This window comes from Podarcis bocagei, assembly GCF_964188305.1.
Source record: "Podarcis bocagei genome assembly, chromosome: 6".
In the NCBI taxonomy this organism is placed as follows: Eukaryota; Metazoa; Chordata; class Lepidosauria; order Squamata; family Lacertidae; genus Podarcis; species Podarcis bocagei.
In genome coordinates, this window is record NC_138130.1 from 51,138,161 (window position 1) to 51,155,888 (window position 17,728).

Consider the following 17,728-nt stretch of genomic DNA (forward strand, 5'->3'; position numbering starts at 1 on the left):
TTCTCTTGTAGGTCACCCATCTTCATGACTCAGCTCAATTAATTCAATAAGTAAGTAACTAACTTCCCCTCTGTATAGGATTTCATTTGAACCAGAGCTAACTGAGGGTGTAGTTCAGGCAACAACCCCTAAATATATGAATTATAACAGTGTCTTCGAGGTTTTGCACTGTCTGTCCCAGGGGCTTAGTGTGTGGGGGGGTATAGGGGGGCTATGGTTCCAGGTGCACAATTTTTGTGGGGAAATGAACCAGATGTCCTAGCACAGCCTGGTCCAGGGCTCATCTCTGTCCACCAAGGGCTGCATCGACTGGGCATGCTCTCCCTCTGCACAGGCGACTCAGGATGACCCCACTTTGTTCCAGTGGGGGGTGGAGCTGCTCTGGTGGCAGCGAGGGTTGGGCTGCCCCCCCCCAGCACAGAAACCATACGCACCCGCACCCACCCTAGGAACTGACAACCGACACTGCACCCTTGGTCCTCCCCCTCACCATGAAGTAATTACAAGGAGCTTGAAAAATATAGAATTAGGGCCAAGCGAGATGTGATGCTAAATGTGTCTTTCAAGAGCCTCAGTTCTTAAAATAAAATAGCAAGTGTGTGTCTCCTTACCACTTCAAAGTATGGTGAAACATACCCCAATGAGCATCTATCAGCCCAAACATACTACTTGGAATAGGAACTCAACATATTTTTTTTAAAAATAAATAAATCAGGGAACCTTCTTTCATAGATATGTGATTTGTCCCTTTAAAAGTGTTTGTGGGAGGGGGTGATGGGAAAGTTATGTTTTTGTTATGTTTTAATTCTGCATTTGATGCTGCGAACGGCCCTAAAATCTTTGAATGGAAGGCAGTTTACAAATTTAAATAATAATAATAATAATAATAATAATAATAATAATAATAGAATAATAATTTGTTGATTTAAATATTTTACATCAGCATGGGAGCAATGGAATCTAAGAATCTCCTGTAGAAAAGTAAATGGAAACTTGAAGAAGAGATTTTATGGAGAAAATCTAGGTAGCATTTGAGTAGAAAATGTTCTCATAAAAAACAAGGGATGGAAAGGATATTTTTAACTAACGTGATTATCTGCTCTGTAAAACAGAATTTTGAACTCTTATGTGCTGCAGTGTACCTTGGGATAGGATGGAACATCCCTTCGGGGCACCAGCCTCTTGCTCTCATCCAGGAAGCTGTATTTACAGGGGCAGTTGGTCCTGTGTAAAAAAACAAAATCCAGCCCTCTTTACCTTTTGTATATACTTTTCCAAGTAAATATGAATAAACTAGTTCCTTTGATGTCTACTATCACATGATCACCGACCAAACGATTTTCACCTTTGGATCCACAAAGCAAAATCAGAAATGCTGCAGCCGTGCAAAATACTATTATACTGAATTTGAAACCATGGAACACAATCTAGAGAAAGCTGGCCATTTCCACACATTACACTGAAACTCTAAATCAACCGCGTCTTCTCCTGTAATGTCGTATTTGAAGGGAATTTGCACATCCATTCATAAGGGATCAAAGCTCTTGGGAGATGTTTCTACCAGGTATTTTCAGACATGAAAATGCCCTTTAAGCATCACAGGAAAAACATGGTCCACCCACGCTGAGCACTCAGGAACCCATTTTTTAATGTGAAAGAAAGCAAAACCCTAAAATACCACAAAAATCAAGAGATGTATACAGTGGTGGACCTTCAAGCTCTGGCGGGGGGGGCAGGGGTGGAGTGCAGGCGTGGGTGTGGCGTGCATACTGGCAGCGTGGCACGCTGCCCACTGCCCGCAGGAGCGTGACGCATGTCCTGGGGGCATGGTGTGCTGCCCACAGGGGCGTGACACGCATCCTGGGGGTGCGGCATGTTGCCTGCGGGGGGCACCCAGCACGGGGGGGGCAGCCACGATGGCACCCCACCAGGATCGTGCCACCGTGGGCACTTCCCCCCCCATTCGTCCGCCAGTGGATGTATACTTACATTATAGCGCATGCTGCACAAACCTATGCACTTCTACTCAAAAATAAGTTTGACTGAGTTCAGTAGGACTTATTCCCTAATATAACAATGAGGAGTCTCAGGTCAAGGGGCCAAATGTGACAGTACAGTCATACCTCGGGTTAAAGACGCTTCAGGTTAAATCTTTTCAGGTTGCATCCCACGGCAACATGGAAGTAACTGAATGGGTTACTCCGGGTTTCGCCACTCGCGCATGCACAGACGCTCAAAATGACATCACACGAATGCACAGAAGCGGTGAACCACGGCCCATGAATGCGCAGACAAGGGTTTCATTCCTCTCAGGTTGTGAACGGGGCTCCGGAATGGATCCCGTTCGCAACCAGAGGTACCACTGTACAGGTCTCTAGCCCTTTGAACTTTTCCCAGGCCACACCTCTTCCCCTTAGGCCACACCCCTCACCAGCCCTGCTCCAGGTCCTCATGGTGCTTTTGCCTGGCAGGAATGTACAGTATCTCTGAACTTTGATAATGCCTCTTGCAAGTCCAGATAGAGGACACAGAGATGTGTTGTGTGTGCAGAAACCTCTTTAACTTTTAAGTGGCTGAAATTTAGCCTACTGGAATGAAAAGTAAGAGTACTATCATTTGTTCTCTGGGTTTCCTGACTTTTTGCTGAATTGTGAGACTGGAATTCTATAAGGCACAGCTTTCCAAATCACCACATCTCAAACCTAAGGGAGAGGGAGATATACAGCTCAAATTTCTGCTTGTCATGTTCCCCTTGAAGGCATACTAGGCCTGTTGGTCAGATTAGAACCTAGTGGGCAGTTGGCAACTTTGTCATCTTCTGTTGGTTAGGGCTAGGCAAGGAGACAACTGTCAATTTCAGTTTCTCAAAGTTTCTCATTTTTCCACATCAGTTTCTTTTTTAAGTCCTCATGAGAATCTCAGGATTTCAGTGTGAATTTCTTCTAATATATGTTTTTGTGCACAATTTTGCATTAATATGCTCATGTATGCAAAACACTTTCCCCCAATGTAATGCATTTTGTATGCTATTTACACTAATATATGCCCTTTAAAGTAATCATTTTTTTAAAAAAAAAACCTTTACCTTAGTATATGCATATATGCATTTTTGGCTGGAGAACTGCAATGCAAAATTCAGAGAAGTATAGAATCCAAAGGATGGCTGTGTTTTGGTTTGAATATTGTTTCAAACATAGTGAATTAGGTTCACCTTCAAATGCAAACTGAATCATATTTCTCTTCCTTCCCCAATTAGAGCGCAGATGCATTAAAGAAAACAGAGATAGCATCGGAACAAGAGAATTCAAAATTGAAAAATGAATCCTCAGCATTGTGTATCGGAAGTCTTTCAGTCCAACTCGAGACGAGTATTTGCTTAGCAGCTCAAGGATCAAGACCCTTCTGCAGTAAGTCAACATTGGCTTATGCCGTCATTTCAAACAGCTGGAGCCACGTTGCCTAGGAAACTCAAAGCTACTTGTAATTTTAATCACTAAATTCTACGGAGGTCTTCCTTCAGGACAAATGCCACACACACAGAGGACATCCTTTTCCTTTCATGCAACGGAATAAATGAAAGGCCCCCAGCAATCTGGAGTATACTGACAAGGTTTGTTGCGATGTCTCAGGCCCAGCTGCTAATGCAAAAGCCATCTGCTTAGGCTGCAAATGGCAGTGGGTGGAATACAGTACAAACTTTAGAAGCTATGATGTTTTAAGAATGTGCTCTTAACTGTGAAGGTGGGGAGGTGAGAGGAGAATATGGCCAGTGTTTTACACTGATCTTTGTGAAATAGGAAGAAAAGATGGAGTGTGAAAGTGGGTGTACGGTGAATGCCGTTTAGAGGGACATAGGCTAACACCTTTTCCTGAAAGCAAAATTATACCTGCTGTCAGACGCAGCACCATTTTTTCTTTTCTTAAGCGAAAGGCCCAGTGGATTATAGAAATACTCAGAAGTGGCCAATTTGGGGGAGGCGTTGTGTGCTATCCATTGTCAGACCAGATCCCCAAGATGTGCCCATTTAAACACCACAGAACCAGACTTGAAATCTGGATTGCGAAAATGGAAACAGGTTTTATTGCTTCAATTGAGGAAGTGAACATACTGTATGACAAATGTGTGCACTTTGGCTTATTCATCCTCTCAAAGCTTCAAAAAAGTTGGTGGAGTGCAAGTTGAACCAGTAGACTCTGAGCTGAAATTACACTCCACTTGACAGGTAATAATTAGGGGTGAAGGAACATCAGCTGCAATCATGTGTATCTTTGCAGAGCAAGACTCTTTTTCTAGCTACTTAGAATAACCAGCTAGATTTAAGTTCTGGGTGAAATGCCAAACCTGTGGCTATTGATTCGGTGTTTTGAATGAAAGGGGAATGGATGGCCCTCAGTTTTAGGCTAGCAAAAGACTAATTTTCTGGATCAGTCTAGCAGCCCCTTGCTTTTTCCTGTGGTGCAGCCTCTATTATATCCCACGTTCACTTCTCAGTCACTTAGTGACCTCTTTTCTCCACGTATTGTCCAGTGTGGGGTCCAGATTCTGTGGGGTCCATGTACGAGATGCTCATACCTTCTGATGTTGCCCCTGTCCATCCACATCCCCTCTCCCGTTGAGTCCAACCTGCACCTAGACAGAGAAGGCAAGGCAAGGGGAGGCTGCTGCACTCTTTCATCCACCACTCGCCACTCACTTTCTCAGAGAAGGCAGGTGAAAAGGCAGTGACAACAAGGAGGAGCAGGAGAGAGTGGCAGAGAGCTCCAGGGGTTGCTAGAGTGAAGGCCTCAACAGATGCTCAATGATCCTGACACTCTTTTCTCATTACTAGGGGCAGCTCATCCCTTTTTGTCACCTGAAACCTCTCCTACTGGGATTGTGTGCCTTCTGCTTACAGATTCCAGCAAGATCTCATGAGACCCCAGCAAGAGCTTGTGGAGGCCTCTCACAATATCTCGCTGGAACCCAGAAGCCGCCACTGCAGCTTCTCCTCGCTTCATTGGCAGCAGTGGTATGGGTAGATGGGCAGGTGTTCCCACAGAGGGGCCCCTCAGACGTGGCTGCCTCAAGATGCCTCATGGATCTGCTTATTACATCTCTCTCGCTTCTCTCCCCTCCCCCCCCATCCTGCATCCTGTCAGTAATTTTCAGGAGGCACGCTGCTTGCACTTTGGGGCCTCTCAGAATTACAGGCTTTGTTATTTAATAAATACAAAATGTAAGTGACTCAACTGTGTAAGCCCTGGAAACATTGATGCAAATAAAAGAAGTTGTGGAGGAAGAAGGGTTAGGGGAACTTTGAGGTGGAATCATGAAGTAGCCAGGTTTTAGAATTCTAGAGAGTCGAGTTTAGCTTCTGCTAAAAGGAATTAGTAGACAATAGATGCATCTTCATTATTAGTTTCTTTCTTTCTGGGGAAAAAGCAACAAGGAGAAAACAGGTGGTGAGAAAAAGTCAGTGTCTAAAAGGGGAAAACTGAAGACTTCTTCTCCAGATCAAACACACGCATGTTGTACCTCTTTAGTAGGGATGAGAGAGAAATATAATTTTATTTGCATTTGAATGAGACAGTAGCTAATTTGCACTTCTCAAACCAATATGTGAACCAAAACACAGTTGCCCTTCAAAATTCACATTTCTCCAGATTTTATAACATAGTTCTCCAACCAAAATGTACAAACATGCATTTATTAGGGGAAAGTGCACATGAAAATGCATAAATTAGTGAAAGTAGCATACACAAATGCATTATATCTGTAAAAGCTGTTTGCAAAAATATTTATATTAAACGTGTTTATAAATAAATCTGCACCAAAATGCTGATGGATTTTTGTGAGGATTTTTTTTTTTAATGATAGAAAAAGGCATATTGCTGCAGAAATGTGGAGAACTCAAGATTGGAGAAGTAAGAAAGCGAAAGAAACTGAAATTGTCCATTCCAGCTCTATAGTGAGATATAAACAAGTAACACTTTAGCAAAGCTGCCTGCATCACTGATGACATGAAGAATTCCTTAAGCACCTTACGCACCCTCTGCATTGTGAGCATAGACCACGTCACAGCACTATAATTCCCAGGCTTTCCTAGGGGAAGATTGGACAGTTAAGTGGGCTGAAGTTTGCAAAGTTGCCATGCCTTTGCCCAGCAGTACCAGCCTTCTGAACTGCTTCTATCTTCTTTTCTTGAACAACTTTAATCATGTATTGGCTGCCGACATGCTTGCTCTGATGTGTCAGCGACAGCAAAGCCGAAATGTACCAGCTGCTGCAGCCTGCCATTACAAGCTATGATTGCTTCTGCTCCTGTTTTAATTGCAGCTCCAAACTTGGTAATGCATCAGATTAGCAGACTAGCTTCTTCCACTGAAAAGGAAATACCTCCTTTTGGGGTTAAAATATAGCATGCACATCCTTGCATAGTACAAGACCATAACAAGAGGAGTTGCTGTGTGTATATTGTGATATTTCCTCAGATTACATTTCATATCTGAGCAGGTCTGTTTAAAATAAGAGAGCCTCTTTACCAAACAAATGTTTTTCTTGGCAGAATAAGTTTTTGTTCGCATAAAACTAAGGCCAGAATTCTTTATTACCGGATGGGTAAACATAGGGAAACCAAGATGTTAATCTCTCTATGAGAGTTATTTTTCCAGTCATCTGGCATGAGCTCGTTTAACCATTAAGTCACCATGTCTGTTTAAATAAAACAAGTATCATTCATATATATGTATTGTTGCACACCACCATCAATCTCCGAGTTGTGCGAGATTCCAGGGGTTCCTGGTGCTTATCCAGGTCCCGTGGTTCCTTTTAGAAATGAGGCACAGCAGAGACTGCAGTGTCTCTTCAATAAGTGGTTTATTTAAACAACCTGAGCCGATGATGGAGGGGCTGACAGAATTAACACCCCAAGAAGGTCTTGCTTCTCCAATAGCCACAGCCTTGGATTCCAACACAAATCAGCCATGCCTCTCTTTCTCTGACTTCCCAGCCTGCAGCTTTTTCATCCAGCTTCTAGCTCACATCACTCAACTCTCCACTCTGGCTGTTTGTCTTTCTAACAAACAGACAGTTGAGAGAGGGAGGCCACCCATTTGTCCAGCAGCACAGAGACAATACCTTTGTTCCCTTAATGACTCATACTTAGCAGGCCATTACCAAGCTGGCCTGGCTATTCCAGCAATGGAATCCATGCTGGATCTAGGACTTAGAACAGGGGTCAGCAACCTTTTTCAGCTGTGGGCTGGTCCACCATCCCTCAGACCATGTGGTGGGCTGGACTGTATTTTGAAGAAAAAAATGAACGAATTCCTGTGCCCCACAAATAACCCAGAGATGCATTTTAAATAAAAGCACACATTCTACTCATGTAAAAACACGCTGATTCCCGGACCATCCACGGGCCGGATTGAGAAGGTGATTGGGCTGCATCCAGCCCATGGGCCTTAGGTTGCCTACCCCTGAATTAGAAGGATCTTGCATACAGCCTCCCTCCCCCCCCCCGCAACTCATAATACTACATGCTGTTGGATTATACAGCTTTTTAAAAACAACAACAACAACCCCAGACCATCAAGCATTACAAATTTGTTTATTAGGCTGCAATTCTATTCATACTTGCCTGGGAGAGTAAACCTCACTGAACTCAATGTGATTTACTTCCAAGTAAGCTTTCTTAGGATTACTGGAAGAGTCTCGATACAGGAATCTCTCTGAGGAGGCTGTTTTCCTCAAAGACGAAAGAAAAGGAAAAGAAAAGCAGAACTTACCTGGTGCTTCTCGCTGCCATTTCATCCCTCATCTTTTTAATATCACTCTTACACTTTTCAATCTCCGCTACTTTCAGTCCTTCCACTGTCAACAAAGTGAAACAACAGGGGGGTTACCATGGAGAAACCCGAAGGATCTCATTTCAGTAACTGTGCAGATTTTTCAAAAGGCACCGAGCGGTGGTGCTTGCCAGTGACTCAATGGTCCTTCTGTCCGAAACCTGTTCCTTTGCAGGCATGTACGGCAAACATCATAAATCATTAAAACTGACAAGATTTTAGGAGATCCCCCCCAAAAACTCACAGTCATGGTACCTATTGTGAGTAGTACACAGCAATATTTAGCTGTCTTGCTTCTTTTTCAGAGTCTCTCTCAGAACATGAATAGATGGAAGCGCCTGACAAAGCTATTGCAATGATATGTTAACAATAAGAAGAGCTGTAATTGTATTGTGACAAATGTGCTTTGCTGGGCTTAAAGCACCCTATTAAATGAGCAGGTGACATGAAAGAGGAAGCTGTGAGATTCATAACCTAATCTGGGAACTGGGAAGTAATTTCAGTTCTTGATAATTACTTGAAAATATGATGCTGTTCTTTAAATATCAAGCAGGGTTTGAAAACAGCACAGGAAATCCTGTTCCTGTATATGTATGGCATAGGGCAACAAGTTTGACTTGTTATGTGTCCAGGTGGCAAAATGCATTTCATGTAGCCTTGAAAGCTTAATACAATCTGAATAGATAAGTGGTTTTTTTCTGCTATCTGGTTGCTGAAGGACTTTTAAAAAATGGCACTGCATTAAGTGTACACCATACTCAGTAGGATAATTTCACAGCCTGCTTGCTTGCTGTGCTCAAGCTGGTACCTAGGAAGCTCAAGGAAACTTACAAGTGTTTAATTGGGATTCATTTGGTCATAATAAAATGGCCAATATCCTCCTACTCCCATGTGTTGTGGAACACAAGATGTCGGTTTTATATATGATTCTAGGTAGGTGTTATGCAGTATTTTATACTACTGGTTTTCGTACTGTACCCATCTACCTTATGTGTGAATGGCCTATGGCCCAAGCATTAATAAACTACTACTACTACTACTACTACTACTAATAATAATAATAATAATAAAAAGGCAAATATCCTCCTGAGCTCTTCCCATGTGTTGTGTAATGCAAGTCAAGTGGAACTGCTCCAGGGGTGACATTAAGCTTTCATATTTGTCTGAAAAGAAGAAGCTTCCATAATACATGCAAATGTGATTGCTGCATTTGAATAGGTGAATGAAGAAAGGAAATGAGAAATGGTAGTGTGTAAAAAGGAAAACATGTCTTAATGAGTCAGGCTTGATTGAAATCAAACTTGATTGCTATCAAGCCAAGTTTGCCATCAGTATGTCAATTCATTTTTCATAAATCCACTGCTTTCACAAATTATTATTACCTCTTTAATGAAGTGAAACTTATTTCACTCACCCCCACTTTTAAAGAGGAATACTAAAGAAGAGCAAGTTGTGAAAGACCGTGGAAGACATCAGCTCTGTTTGCCCTTATCTCTAGGTCAAACCATGGCTTTGCAGGGAAGTAGCAGAACCACCAAAGTACCCACAATCTCATTCTGGGGAGCTAAGCCATCATACCTTTCCACATGTAAATAACAGTAGCAGAGGACTGTATGTATGCAAAATTGTCTGCTGGATGTCCTTGCACTGGATTCTCCTATGCAAACTATATGGAAATGAACAGAGGTTATATATGAACCTATTCTTGGTACATTGGGTGGTATTCAACCAGGGTTTACACAGAGCAGATCCATTAAATTAATGGCAACAACTAAATTAGGTTCATTCATTTCAGTGGGATTACTCTCAGTAAAACTTAGCTGAATACCACCCAGTGGTCTCCACAAACAAAATGTTTTCAAAGGATTTTCCTTTTCATAGTGCTAAACTAATCTCTTCAATTACCTGCCTGCCTACCCTCAGGCATATATATATATACTGTGCGTGTACTAGACATTTGAGGAGAGGTTAGATTTTTTAAAGAAAGCTAGTTCATGGAACAGCAGATATTAATCTGATGCTGAGATGTTCTGATACCTCAGGGGGCTAAGATGTCTGGTGCAACTCCTAATAGAGACATAAACTTAGTGGGCGAAGACTCGGAAGACTGTGTGACTTGTTAATGTAAACTGCAATCCTATACATGGGTGGATCTAGACACTGGTTAAAAACGCTATAAATATGTCAGAAATCGTTATAAATCGTTACAAAAAAAAAAGCCTACGTAAAAATCCATATAAACTCCTTTTTTGCTCTCTGGCGCCATCTGGTGTTCTATGCTTATAACGCACTCAAAGTATTAATGTGACGAATGTATCTGAGTCCATGTCTACTCAGAGGTAAGTCCCACTGAGTGTAATAGGGCTTATTCCTGAGTAAACGCAGCAGTATCATCCTGGCTGTACATTCAGGTGGGCAGTGGCAGTGGTTGTGCTGTTTTAGGGTTGTTGTCTCCACCCTTGTCCATCTGCCAGGCTATGAACTATGCCACATTTAGCAACCAGGAGATTGTTGAGGAAGCTTTCTCCCTTTCCCCAATCTCCCTCTCTCTGTTCTGTCTGCTTATCTCATTGTGTACATATAATCATCTAGTCCCCCTACTTCCCACAATGACATTGGCAAGCAAGATGTATAAGGTTGCAAACCTGTCTCTGCTGTTTGCCTCTCTCTCTCCTCCTCCTGCATATTCAAGGTAATAGACTACCTAATAACTACCTGGAGTAAATTAAAAAATTGTCCAGTAGCACCTTAGAGACCAACTAAGTTTGTTCTGGGTACAGTGGTACCTTAGGTTACAAACGCTTTGGGTTACAAATGCTTCAGGTTACAGACTCCACTAACTCGGATGTAGTACCTCGGGTTAAGAACTTTACCTCAGGATGAGAACAGAAATCACGCAGCGGTGGCGCGGTGGCAGCGGGAGGCCCATGGTACCTCAGGTTAAGAACAATTTCAGGTTAAGAATGGACCTCCAGAATGAATTAAGTTCTTAACCAGAGGTACCACTGTATAAGCTTTCGTGTGCATGCCAATGGTTACCACCAGTTCACCGAGATCTTCAAAGGAAATAGTATATAGGTGTTTCAGCAGCACTTGTGGGGTGGAGTTGGGGGGAAGGCTTCAGAAAGTAGCCAGCCTATGAAAAGCAGGTAGGAATCAGGAGAATTATATCTTTGCCAAAAGCCATCAATCTTGATCTACTGCATTTTTTTATTTTTTATTTTCCCCTGAGAAGTGCTTCTTGAGAAACTGGTTTCATTCCAAAAATAAAAGGTCATTACAGATTGAATCTACATTATTACCCCCAGTGTGCCCAGTTGACAACAGGTGAAAACAGGTGTAAGAAGTCCCAGCAATAGGGGTGTTTGTGTGTATTCACACTTGACCGATGGCATTATGGCTGAGTGTATACCAAGATGGCAACCATCAGCATCTTATGCATTCATCTGGAGGAAAGTGCAGGGAGGAAACGATGAGGGTAACCTAACCAAGGGAAGGGTTTTCAAACACGTATCAAGTAGCTGCACCCACCATTGTGGATGGCAGTTTCTAGAATAAATCTAGATCAAAGGCAGCCTGTACAATAATAACACCTGCTCAACAATGTTGTAATCACCACTTCCTTCTGAATAGCCTAATGAAAGAGAGGATTTTCAAATGTGCATCAAGTAAACCTTCTGGGTGGCAGGATGTAGAGAATCAATCTGGACTGAAAGCAGTATGTTGAGGAGAAGCATGAGCAATTCTGGACTGAGCAAAATGCATTTTTGTGCTGCAAATGGGCAGTCTTAGGAGCACAGCTCCCATTCCCCTTTTTATATCTGGGAGAGCAGCAGCATGAGAATGGAGCCTGAGAGCATCACCCCCCCCCCCGGAAAAAAAAATAAGTAGGAAGAAGAAAGTAGAGGAGGCATAATTCAAGGAGGATGTATGGGTGTCGTAGGTTGCTACATTTGTCAAGCATGCGCAGGAGCCTAAACCTGGTCTGGGGACTTGAGTCTTTCCAGTTTAATGGATTGGATTGATTTACAAACTGGGTGCAATTACAGGAGGTGGGTCTCTATATAATTCTTTCCAGGTATTCCTTGTAACAGAATGAAGCAAAATGTAAATTGAGACTTTTACTTTAACGAGTAATTCTATATTTTGTAGCTTCACCCCCTCACTATTCAGTACACCGTAGTTTTGTACCTTACAAAAGATAAAAGGCAGGAGGAATGGTCCTAATGAGATATATCTGTACCTCTGGGGCTCAGCACCATCTCAAACTGACACAAAATTAATTCCAGGTTTCAGTTGCTTATGTTTGGTTTTTTTAAAAATACTCACATTCAACTCTTTTTTCCAGCATTGCCAAGTGATTATCTACGTCGGTTTTCAATTCATCAATTTTAAATACCCTGGAGGGAGAAAAAAATTAAACAGGAATGCATGCACATCTTTGATAGCTGTACAAATAAGTGACTTTATAACAAACCTGAATTCTGTTGATGGGGAAAATATTAATATAAAACTCAGACTTTGAATCCATTTAAATATACATTATTATTATTTTAAACCCAGTAAGTGCAGATACCCCATTAATAAGTTGTTGCTTTGGTCTAGTGATCAGCTATAGGCGAAATTATTCCAATATACAAATAGCAGAATTCCCACTGTGCTAACAAGCTGTTGCCATAAAGGGGAATCTTGATCTATGTGTAGTTGCTTACTTTAATGGGATGTAAAGCTTCCCTTCATGAAATAAATAAATGGAGTAGCTGACCTCCATTTTAGAAGCTCTGTTTTTCCTGGGTTTCACACACAGGGTGTGTGGGCTGGTGTGTCTATCTTTACATTTCTAAAGAGTCTGTATGTGTAAATTAATGTTTCCTTTCTTAATATAATAACCTGATCTTTATTTCAGCAGCATTAATTATATTTTCTCTGTGGGTTCATTTATGTTACTTTACAGTATTTTATTTTGCAATCATGTAAGTGGTTTATTAAGGAGCTAAGGAGTTGAACACTCTTATTTAGTTAGAACAATGCTAGGGATTTTGCATCCCTCTTACAAAATGCAGCATACGTAGATGAATTCTATTTCCTTTCAGTTACAAGATGGGGGGGGGGGGAGTCCAGTGAATTCATTGCATGTTTAGTCACTGGAAAATCCCATTGGGTTCTGGATTGCAGCCTTCAATTAATTCATCTTTCTCTGCTTGACTAGCCTGTATAAACTTTTAAATGACTCAGGCATACCCTATTCACTATGCAGAACAATGAGGGAAAAGCTGGCGCATTTATCTCAAAGCAAACTGTTTGGGGACTGCAGTGTTGAAATGAATGCAAGGAGAAATATAATTACACTAAAACTATTGCATAAAAATATTACCTGGAGAATTGCTCAATCACCTGCGCCAGCAAATTCTGGAACAGTTCCTCTTTTTCTATTAAAATATAAAGTAATGGGAGACGAATGAATGTAAGATGGAGGATAGCAGACCTATTTCAGCTTCCACACAGACAGAATTTTTTTAAAATGGCATATTTAGCAAAGAAAATAAGCTTGGCTATCCTCGTCCAATCAATACTTGCAAAAAGTTGCCATTGTCAGTCTAGTATCCCAGGTAAGTAGGTATAGGATTGCAGCCTAAATTGTGCTCTGAATTGTGAAGATGGATAGCCTTTATAAATGACATTCTCAACAATGTAACCAAACCAATGTAGACTCATAATAGTCACCTTGGGGGGGGGGGAAACCCCTTACTCCATATATGAATATTGAAGGTGTTCTTGGGGAGTGGGAACTGCATTTGCCTTTCTTTTTACCCCTAAAAGAAACAACTACATTAAAGCACAATCAGCAAACCTTTATTATGCCAATCTTCCAGTTAATCTGAATTCAGCATATATTCCCCCAAACCTCTCTATGCAGCAGCAGTCAAGCTTATCCAAACCTCTGATTAACCAAATATAAATGGCTTATAGGTAAAAGAGGAGGTGCTCTATCAGCATGCGATGAGAGCATTTCAGAAAGTAACAGCAATTTCCAATATGCAGTGGGGGGCATCAATTTTGCTTTTCCATTCAAAAACACCCTCGTAATGTGCTTTTAAGCACTGCAGTTTGATAGTCAGCGAATACATGGCCTTATTCATTAATACGTAGTTACACATGCTTAGATTTTTAAAAAGGGTGAAAGGAGGAAGGAAAGAGAAGAAAAATGCATAAAGTTCCTCCAATTATTCTCTCTCTCTCCCTCCCTCCCTCTCAGTAATGCATATGTAAGCACCTGTAGGAATAAAGGTATTTAGTACTAGGCAGAGTGGGAACAAAATCTGCTACACCTACCAGTTATTTGTCGAGATAAGAAAACTAGTTTAGCAGAAAAAAGAAATGCACACAGGGTTCTGTGAATACTATATTGGATTGGGACATGGGTTCAAATTATAGTACTATGTATATGATGGTTGAATCTGGTAAAGTCATTTTTCTCCTGCCCTCATTGAGTTGTTCTATAAAATGAAAACAACAACAGTCTACTTCAAATTATTGCTGTGAGGCTGAATTAGATGAATGTAAAGTATGGCCATATTATGTCTGCGCTTCATTCATTTCATGGACGTATAATGCCACCAAATTTTCCAAAGAACCTCAAAGCAGCTAACAGATCAAAATTTACGACGATATTAAAACCTGACAAATTCCTGGGCGGCCTCCAAACTGTTACTGTATTGCAGGAGGGGATCAGTCGCACGTTGGCAAATTTAGATTTGTGCAATTAGAGAAGATTAAAGTGGTCTGGGACTCTTTTTCAAAACTACTTTTTAGAAAATGACTTTTGAAGTAAGGAAAGTGATGCGAAAATACACTAGAAAGTGTGGAATAACAATTAATTTATGGGAAGTTGTATAACCTTCGTGCACACAAATTAGCATGGATGCTCAGTAAACAGTAGATACAGTGTGTCCCTTGTACAAGCTTTGTTCAAACAAATTGGAAGGCAAGTTCAATAAACAGGACCTGGTTACGAACTTTAAACCACTTCATGAATTGCTTATAGGTAAAAGAGAAGGTACTATATCACCATGCTATGAGGGCATTTTAGAAAGTAACTGCAGGGTACCCGAACAATCATCTGGTTTGTATTCGACCAAGTCCTATGCAGAGTAGACCCACTGAAATGAATGAACCTTACTCCTGTTTCTTAATTTCAACAGGCCTCCTCTGAGAAGGATTAGTGCTGAATATTACCCGCTACCTGTACTCAAAGGTCTTCAGCAGAGCTCTCCTCTGAGTGCCTCCACTGTCTGAATTAGTGGTGTGCCAAAACATGTCATCTGATTTCTCAAAAATGCCTTCCCCTACAAAAGAGGCTTCCATTTCTGTTTCCATTCTCAGGAAACTTTAGAATTCCTTTATAATTTTGGTCAGTGCAGGGTTAGACTTACTTTATCATTGTGAAGTGGTTGAGAATAGGACTTTCTATTAAACATTTTCCCAGTGTTCTGCGGCTTCCCCAACTTCTTGTACTTCCTGATCTGAAAAAAGCCCCATGGCAGAAGGTACTGGACAATGTTTTCCCCACCACATGCATTGGAGCATGGGAGGCTGGTGAAGCTGGCCACTGAGTACCTGAGATTTGTGCACTCATAGATTTTGCCTTTAAGGAATGCTCTTCCTTTTATCTTTAAAATATATCTTTCAACCCTTAAAGGTAAAAAGACTTCACCTAAAAAACAATGAGCAGTCAGATGCACAGTGAGTCACCTCCCCACCTTCCTAATAGGAAGCCAGGCTGAGGCTGTCATGGGGGTTTCAGGAAATACCCAGGTACTCAGACCAATGGAGAGATGATTTATAGAATGAAAGAAGGGGTCCTCACAAACAGCCCTTGGCAACATTGAAAGTATGGCAAGCACAAAACCATACCTCCCACCCAGGATGATTTCACCAGAATCTTCTTTCTGACACTTTCTTAATGCAGTTTCGAATTTTTTTTGGAGTATGGTAATTAACAAAAAGTGGGAGGGATATCTAACGCAGCGCCAGTTTGAAGTACAACAGATGGCTAACAGGAAATAAACCTCCTTGATTGTGGCAGCCTGCCCATGGAGTGCTCTCTGCAAGGAAACTTGTCTGACACTTACTTTGAAGCCATTTTCCTGCCAAGGTAAAGCCACACTTCATTTTTTCACAGACTTTTTGATTTGGTTTATTTTATCTCAGCTGATGATTTGATGCTTCCCATTCACAAACTGTGCTGCTTCTGTTTGGTCATTTATAGGATATTGTTCATTCATTTTCGCAGCTTTTGTTTTTGTTTTTAATTTTCTAGTGCATGCTACCTTTGTAATTCATTTTGAAGTTAATTTGTTTTGAAGTGTAGGGTAAAAGCAACAACCCTAAAATAAATAAACAAAATAATAAATTAAAGCACTCTGTACCAAGGCAGTGCAATTCTATGCATGTTTCTGATAAGTAAATTCCATTGTGTTCAAAGGTGTTTACTTGACTGCATTCAGGTTTACAGCTCATTTGGGATTTCAGTCCCAATCACTCTTGCTACACAGTAAGTTCCACTGGTGGAAAAAGAATGGGGGCTTGCTTCTGAATAAATCTGCTTAGTGTAGCACCGTTAGAGAACAAGATAATGTATAAGAGCCACTGGGTTCACTAAAAAAATGTATTTCAAAATGAAAATAAATAGGATCAGAATGGAGGTATCAGCTAGGAACATGGCAGCTCTTCAGATGCTGAACAGGACTTCAGATGTTTATATAATACTAATGCAGAAATGGACGAGGAGAGGGAAGGATAATTAAACCTACAGATTTCTGCACCCTATCCTCCAAACTCAGAAAGAAGAGACACAGAAGGAAACTTATAATGCCAACACATCAAACGTATGGCGACCAAGCAACAGCACTTTAGAGAATGATCTGGAGATTATTACAGATGAGAACTGAACATGTGCCAGCAGTGGTACTGCACTGATTTATCAATACAATGATATTACCTTGCTTCAGACAAACTAACAGCAGGTGCCTGTTTAAATGAAATTTAAGGGTTCCAAGGGGTACAAGTCACCCTCAACATTTGCTTTATCCTTTGAGGATTAATATGTAAATTACATTGCTGTTTCTCATCAGCACTGATCAGACTTGGGCTAAGTAATAATAATAATAATAATAATTTATTATTTATACCCCGCCCATCTGGCTGAGTTTCCCCAGCCACTCTGGGCGGCTCCCAATCAGTGTTAAAAACAGTACAGCGTTACATATTAAAAACTTCCCTGAACAGGGCTGCCTTAAGATGTCTTCTGAATGTCAGGTAATTATTTATCTTTTTGACATTCCACAGGGCGGGTACCACTACCGAGAAGGCCCTCTGCCTGGTTCCCTGTAGCCTCACTTCTCGCAATGAGGGAACTGCCAGAAGGCCCTCGGCGCTGGATCTCAGTGTCCGGGCTGAACGATGGGGGTGGAGACGCTCCTTCAGGTATACAGGACCGAGGCTGTTTAGGGCTTTAAAGGTCAGCATCAACACTTTGAATTGTGCTCGGAAACGTACTGGGAGCCAATGCAGATCTCTCAGAACCGGTGTTATGTGGTCCCGGCGGCCACTCCCAGTCACCAGTCTAGCTGCCGCATTCTGGATTAATTGCAGTTTCCGGGTCACCTTCAAAGGTAGCCCCACGTAGAGCACGTTGCAGTAGTCCAAGCGTGAGATAACCAGAGCATGCACCACTCTGGCGAGACAGTTTGCGGGCAGATAGGGTCTTAGCCTGTGTACCAGGTGGAGCTGGTAGACAGCTGCCCTGGACACAGAGTTAACCTGCGCCTCCATGGACAGCTGTGAGTCCAAAATGACTCCCAGGCTGCACACCTGGTCCTTCAGGGGCACAGTTACCCCA

The 17,728-nt window shown here is 41.7% G+C and overlaps 1 protein-coding gene across 7 annotated transcripts in view; it reads right to left on the reverse strand.

Moving 5' to 3' along the window:
* The window catches only part of PDE9A (phosphodiesterase 9A), a 69,523-nt gene that overhangs the window by 18,344 nt on the left and 33,451 nt on the right, over positions 1–17,728 (reverse strand). For all 7 annotated transcript variants that reach the window (XM_081197191.1, XM_081197193.1, XM_081197192.1 and 4 more), the window contains 4 exons: positions 13,202–13,256; positions 12,157–12,227; positions 7,768–7,852; positions 1,143–1,224 (listed from right to left, as the gene is read on the reverse strand). In XM_081197191.1, coding sequence (XP_081053317.1) covers positions 1,143–1,224; positions 7,768–7,852; positions 12,157–12,227; positions 13,202–13,256 — 293 coding nt within the window. The remainder of the gene's footprint in view (positions 1–1,142; positions 1,225–7,767; positions 7,853–12,156; positions 12,228–13,201; positions 13,257–17,728) is intronic.